General features: G+C 45.2%; 2 protein-coding genes across 2 annotated transcripts; both read right to left on the bottom strand.

Annotated features, from left to right (window-relative positions):
- Nucleotides 1–288: 288 nt before the first annotated feature.
- On the bottom strand, nt 289–3438 carry LOC124708011 (zinc finger transcription factor YY1-like). Its single transcript, XM_047239702.1, has 6 exons — nt 3308–3438; nt 3173–3231; nt 2754–2968; nt 2294–2383; nt 1838–1978; nt 289–1068 (listed from the first exon to the last, which is right to left on the bottom strand). The coding sequence occupies exons 1-6, from the start codon at nt 3436–3438 to the stop codon at nt 532–534; spliced, it is 1173 nt and encodes a 390-aa protein (XP_047095658.1). The 3' UTR covers nt 289–531.
- An 829-nt stretch (nt 3439–4267) lies between these two features.
- Nucleotides 4268–6255, bottom strand: LOC124708637 (V-type proton ATPase 16 kDa proteolipid subunit-like). The gene is made up of 2 exons (XM_047240310.1): nt 5972–6255; nt 4268–4724 (listed from the first exon to the last, which is right to left on the bottom strand). The coding sequence occupies exons 1-2, from the start codon at nt 6253–6255 to the stop codon at nt 4592–4594; spliced, it is 417 nt and encodes a 138-aa protein (XP_047096266.1). The 3' UTR covers nt 4268–4591.
- Nucleotides 6256–6472: the final 217 nt, after the last annotated feature.

The raw sequence follows: 6472 nt of genomic DNA, 5'->3' as shown, positions 1-6472 counted from the left end.
TCAACAAAACAAAAAGAACATCAACTCACCATTTATTCGCCATAAACTCAAGTGACATGCTCTGCCAGCTAAATCACCATTTGTGACATGGCATAATACCTTCCCTTTTTAATATTTGAGCTGAAAACTGTAGGGAGGACCTGACAGTAAAATACATTTCCATGTAGTTAAGCTTCTTTCCGCAAGCGACAGGGACAAATCAGCGGCTGAAGAGAAAGAAGCACAACTAGAAGGGAAAAAACAAGGAAACATCTAGCTATGGCTTCATCACAATCCAGAAAATATAAACTACCACAAGCTGGGGGCAGATATATCACATAGATGGACCATCTCAACAAAATGACCAAACAACATCAGTAACTGTCTTCTTACACCCTGCCATCTAATTCTACCACAATTAAAACACCCCAGTTTCACTCACTGCTGATTTTCAGCATACACCGAAATTACTAAAAGAAAGTAGACAACAGCATCTAATCAACCTAGGGCACACGCTCCAGCAGGATAAACACGAAAAGGCTGAATGTTCGGTTAGTCTTCATCTTCTTCTGTTTCCTCATCATCGGCATTCTGGTTACCGTATCTCCAGCCATCTTCGACGTTGTTACCACCATGATCTTCCTCGGTCTCTTCACTGTCATCGTCATACATACCCTTGCCTGGCCACTGGTTCTTCGCACCACTGGTATCAACACCCATCCTGCTGGAAACCTTGACATTATAGGCATTAGGTGGAGGGGCCTTGTGTGCTTGGTTTGTCTTGCTCCTTTTCGGGTTTGGTGCAGGGTCACTGGCCTCGGCATAATTATACTCGCCTGAAGGTGCGGCGAACCTACCATTATCTTCTTGGCCGTGTTCAGGGTGCTGAGTCTTGAGATGAAGGTTGAGTTTGTAACTGTGGATGTAGGCTTTCCCACAGCCTTCGTAGGGGCATACATGAGGGCGCTCAGCGGAAAAGCTTGGTAGTGCTAGCGCAGTAGGCTTCAGGGTTGCTTGTATGGCAGGCTTTATAATGCTTGGTGGTTTTTCTGCCGGTGGCGTATGTTGCACTGCGATAGGAGACCCAGTCTGCATCATATCCACAATAAACACAATAAGTAAAACATTGCCAAGATTCATATAAACAATTGCAAACTACATCATACAAGTGTGGCACCGCATTCTAACAAATGCTTATCTACTTGGGATAATTATAGTAAATCAATAAGACACAAATCTGACAAACTACATCACACCCCAACTTAAATGTATTTGTGTTATTCCTTGTTTGTATGACTGTAGTTCTATTTGGTGGATCAAGTATGTCAGGGATAAAACTGAACATGTACAGCAAAACTTCATTGAACTTAACTGTCCTACTTTTACGATAAACAAAATAATCCCTAGTCTGTTCAGCATTGCCCACCACCTGACATGTAATTAAATACAAAATGGAAAGCAATTTCTTTTTGATGTAATCCTCAGCCTTTTGATCTCATGAATTATATACTAACACTAAAGGATAAAGAAGACATCTACAAACATAACTCCTATATACAAAGAGTTACAGTACACGCACAACTTATAATATAATGAAAAAGAGAGCAGCTGCATGGAAGTTAGAATAATTCCTTAAGGTCTAGGGGACAGATTGGAGTTGCAGAGCTTTGCTGTGGAAAAATAGTTGGTTAACACAACATTTACTCCTCTAAAAAAAACACAACATTTACCAGTTCAACCATATTTAAACATATTTCTTATATGGCTCAGAAATGGGGCTATAGATTAGTTAGCACGAACAGAAGGAAAAGACAACCTAAAAGATGAACATAGAAGTCAATGCGATATAGCAACATACCTTTTCATGTGCCTTGATATGGCATTTTAATTTGAAATCGCTTGTAAATTTTTTGCCACATGCTGGGAATGGGCATACATGATAATTTTCCATAGCATGTGTTTTGAGATGCGCACGCAAGTTAAAATCCAATGAGAAGGCCTGACATTCAGAGGATTTGTTTGTTAAAACATGACAAATGTACTGTGCTGAAAGGATTCACCTATAAGAAAGCACAAGCATTTGCAGTACTTTTTGTTTTCAAATCAGCGACAGAGCAATTGAATTTAACATAAACAGGCTTGAGGGATCAGGGGAAGTTTCATTAAGTTCATCTAATCAAATAAGCCAAACATCTTGAGTTAGATGGAATTAACATGCCGCTTAGTTTTGCATCATTAGATAGAAGAACACTGTAACTAGACTGCATGGTGAGAATTAGCAGCGGGAAATGCTGCCACCTCTGTAAATCCCTACCTTACCACAGCCTGGCTGTGGGCAAACAAAATCCTTTTGTCCTGTGTGTGTAAGATTGTGCCTCTTCAACTTGGAGCTATCTACAAATTTCTGCAAATCAAACAAAAAAAATCATCATTTCTGTACAATACAAAACAGAGGCGTAGCTGGAAATTCTACTCTCCCATCAACAGCAAGCAACTGAGCATACATAGAACATACATACAACAGTCGTTTGGTTCATAAGCAATCAGTATAGGAAACAACCCAAAGTTTTTGATGTGAAGTTGCAGTGTAACAAATCATTGGGCGTTAAATCTACTAGTAACTAATGATGCAAAACAGAGAAAGGTCCTTGTGGATAAGAAACAACAGATCAAAATCATTTCGCCTACGGGCGTTAAAATTATAGACAAGTCCTCCAACGAAAGAAAATACGAAACGGTAAAGGTTCAAGGTAAATTTGTTCTGCTGGAGGTACCTTCCCGCAGCCGGGCTCCTGGCAGACATACTGCCTCTCGCCGTGCACGTGCGCGTGCTTCCTCAGGGCGGCCACGTCGACGAAGGTCTTGCCGCAGTTGTCGTAGCTGCAGAGGAAGAGGATCTCCGTGGTGGGCTCGACCTTGCGCGGCTGCGCCTCCGGCTCCTGCGCGCCCCCTCTGCCGCCGTTCTCCTTCAGATTCTTGTACACGTCCTCTGCGACGGAGGCGGAGCCGGTCGCCAATTAGTCCGTGCAGGAAAAAAAGATAAATTTGCTCCCTAGGATAACAGCAAAAACCGTCGACATTGCCAGTTCGTTCGGCGCTGATCCGACGCGGGCGATCCAATCTACCGATCCGCGGGGAACGGGAAGGGGGCATGAAATGGGGAAGATTCAGGGAGCGCGCGCGCGTGTGGTACCTCTGACCCACTTGAAAAGGGCGCACTTTGAGCCGGGGCACGCGAGGTCCTGCGGGATCCTGCAGCGGAGACGACGGCGTCAATCTTGGAGAAGGGTAGCGAGGGAGGGAGGGGGGGAGGCGGAGAGGGGCGTACCACTGCTTGATCCAGCGGGCGGCGGGGCGCGGGCGGCGGCGGAGCGTCTGCGTCTGCGAGGGCTGCGGCTGCGCCGGCGGGTAGTAGTAGTAGCCTCCTCCTCCGGTCCCCGCCGCCGCCGCGTACTCCATCTTCTCCGCCGTGGCTGCAGCGTGGTGTGGCCGCCGGTGCCGTCGGGTCGAGTGACCTCTGCTGTTCTTCTCTCGTCTAGGGTTCTTCTTCTTTCATCCCCGTCCAGCCCCGCTATTTCTTCACATTTCAATTCGAGTCCTTTTTGCTAGGTAAGTTTCATATAAGATAAAACCATGTTAAATTTCAGGAGCTACTTACTCTAGATAAAATTTGTGGAATTTCAAACTACGAGCTAAATACTCGCGCTTTGCTATGCTACGTTTTCGGGAACAGTATGCCTTGAGGTCGGGACGTAGAATGAAAAGAGGCTTGTTGCCGCGATGGCTAGGTCTCTTTTGAAATTTCAACATTTACACTCATAAACAATTCAAAGCTTCTAACATTTCATCAAAATAATGTATTTTTGTGGTCTCCCGATTTACCGACTACCTCCGTTCCCGAAAGCAAGCCTACAAGTTTCTTCTAAAGTCCAAGTGAGCCTACAAGTTCTTCTAAAGTCAAACAACATAAAATTTGACCATTTTTTTTTATAAAATACTGAATCGATGCCATTAGATACATAATGAAATATATATTCTCATATTATTTCCTTATATTAGTTTCATCATTTTTATTCTATGAACTTGGTCAAACTTTACATTACACACTTCTAAACAAATATCAAGCACAATTCTGAAGTTTCTTGAAATTTGGCCTTTTTCTATTTCAAAACGAAAGAGCCATCGCTTTCTTTGCTTTTTCACTTGTAGAGGGATACAATTCTCCTTGACAGCATATATACAAAAAAAAAAGTTAATAGCAGACACATCATAAACTGCACATCTCGAGAAATGAAACTAGGTCTAGCTTGATTATTCATTCATCGCGTCCAGGCTGGCTCATCGCCAATTATTATTCCAAACAATTAAATACAACTGCGCAACAACAGTAGGCGCTAAATACAAGTAATACACATGATAGCTTTGTGTTGCCGACTGAATAAAATTACAGGAGATGGAGGGCGTGGAGACCTCTACGATCCCACCCACATTATGTTCATATGGACAAGGAAGAACCACAACGTAAGGCCAAAACAGTTCTCTAGGAAGAAATCAACCCTCTGAAATAGAATGTAACGGTGGGAGTGTGCACCATTCTTGCAAGGGCTTTGTTCTAGTCGGCGCGGGATTGGCCAGCACGGGAGGAGAGGATGATGCCGACGATGAGGCCGTAGAGAGCAAGCGCTTCGGCGAAGATGAGGATGAGGATCATGCCCACAAACAGCTTTGGCTGCTGTGCATTGGCCCTGTAGAGATGGCAAAAAAAAAACAGAATCAAATCATTATCTTGAGTTCTTGACAGACTACAAATAAAAGGTGGTTATATGTAGAATGCTCTGGCAATAGTGGAAGGTAACCTCCAGATAACATAAGTAAAAAAACCCAGTAAACACTGGCAACATAAAGAAATAAGAATACTTGGCGTACAACAATGCTCCAGGTAGAAGAAAAGAGAGGGGAAAATAGAAAATTCACCACGCCAACCAACGCTGAATTTATAACAGCAGGCCACTGGATAATCTAGTTAAATGACAAAGCAAGCAGGTACGCAGACCAAACAGTATGACTGTCTAACAGAGACCATTGGTCATGGTAGCCAAACAGATATGGCTATTGTGTCCAAATAGAAGAGGTTAAACATACTCTATAAGAAACTATTAAATAATTTCAGACTGTAAACAGGCAATGACTTATAAGGACCGTAAGAGTATGACAGTGTATTTATTACAGCAGGCTACTTGAGAATCTAGTTAAATGACAAATCAACCACATATGCAGACCAAAACAGTACGATTGCTATAACTGAGACAGGAGGTCATGGAAGTCTAGCAGATATGGGATCATTATGACCAAAATAGAAGAGCCATAAGTGTTGAATAAGAAACTAGTAAAAGATCATTTTAGACAGTGTAAGTGGGGCATAACTCATAAGGACCCTTAATGAAGGACTATGGTTATGAAATCTCACACCACATTTAAGACGTTCCAAAAGCACCAATTAATTAATCCAACACTAGCATGTCCATTCTATACAAACTGTGTTGTTTGAGGGATGGCACAAGAAAAAGTGGTTTCCATTCTGTACAAACCGTGAACAGAATACTTGCTATCTGGAACTGATAATGTATGCTACACTCAGAATTTCAGATACAGTGTGGCATGGTTTGCGTATTTATTTCAGAAATCAGAATTATCATGCGTCACTAACTTCACTGCGGTCGATGTTCTCTACATACTAGCATACCATTATCCTAGAAGCGTGGTTCAACAACATGCTGGGACACCTGATTCGTTATATGCCCCGTATCACGACCCAGAACCAATCAATGAGCGTGATTCATCCCTGCTGCAACTCAACCCCATGAGAACGTATACTAGTTCACACCAACTACCACGAGATTTACTGCATTCCGTCACCACCATCTACACAGCACCCCCCGCGCAACGACTTAAAGGGAGGCACAGGGAGCAGCAAGCGGAAGGGATGGCGTACCTGACCCCGGCGTCCCCGACGATGCCGATGGCCATGCCGGCGGCGAGCCCCGCGAGGCCGCAGGCGAGGCCGGAGGAGAGGTGCGCGTAGCCGTCGAAGAGGAAGTATGGCTTGGCCTTGGGGTTGATCCCGGTGGAGATGATGACGGCGATGATGAGTCCGTAGATCCCGAGCACCCCCGCCATGACGACGGGCACGATGGACTTCATGACCAGCTCCGGGCGCATGACCCCCATCGACGCCACGCCCACGCCGCTCTTGGCCGTGCCGTACGCCGCGCCCATGCCTGGTAGAGGGCGCGCGGGGTCAGCGAGGATGGATCTGGGGGGAGGGGGTGGGAGATCTGGGGGGAGGGTGCTTACAGGAGAATACGAGGGCGGCGGCGGCCCCGAGGAAGCCGAAGAAGGGGGCGGTCTCGTCGCCGCTGAAGACGGACGACATGGTGGCTGGCGGGGGATCTCGCCGGAGACGGGTGCGGCGACGACGACGACGACGACGACG

Source organism: Lolium rigidum, chromosome 4, assembly GCF_022539505.1.
Source record: "Lolium rigidum isolate FL_2022 chromosome 4, APGP_CSIRO_Lrig_0.1, whole genome shotgun sequence".
In the NCBI taxonomy this organism is placed as follows: domain Eukaryota; kingdom Viridiplantae; phylum Streptophyta; class Magnoliopsida; order Poales; family Poaceae; genus Lolium; species Lolium rigidum.
The sequence above is the reverse complement of the archived record's forward strand: the minus strand, read 5'-3'. Positions and strand labels throughout refer to the sequence as shown.

What these genes read in the sequence shown, in the direction of transcription:
- LOC124708011 (XM_047239702.1), bottom strand. Translation starts at nt 3,438, where the DNA reads ATGGAGTACGCGGCGGCGGCGGGGACCGGAGGAGGAGGCTACTACTAC. An exon ending in GCCCGCTGGATCAAGCAGTG is followed by an intron (nt 3,232 to 3,307) that starts GTACGCCCCTCT and finishes TCTCCGCTGCAG; the next exon opens with GATCCCGCAGGACCTCGCGT. An exon ending in AGGAGCCCGGCTGCGGGAAG is followed by an intron (nt 2,384 to 2,753) that starts GTACCTCCAGCA and finishes TTTGATTTGCAG; the next exon opens with AAATTTGTAGATAGCTCCAA.
- LOC124708637 (XM_047240310.1), bottom strand. Translation starts at nt 6,255, where the DNA reads ATGGGCGCGGCGTACGGCACGGCCAAGAGCGGCGTGGGCGTGGCGTCG. An exon ending in GTCGGGGACGCCGGGGTCAG is followed by an intron (nt 4,725 to 5,971) that starts GTACGCCATCCC and finishes CCATCTCTACAG; the next exon opens with GGCCAATGCACAGCAGCCAA.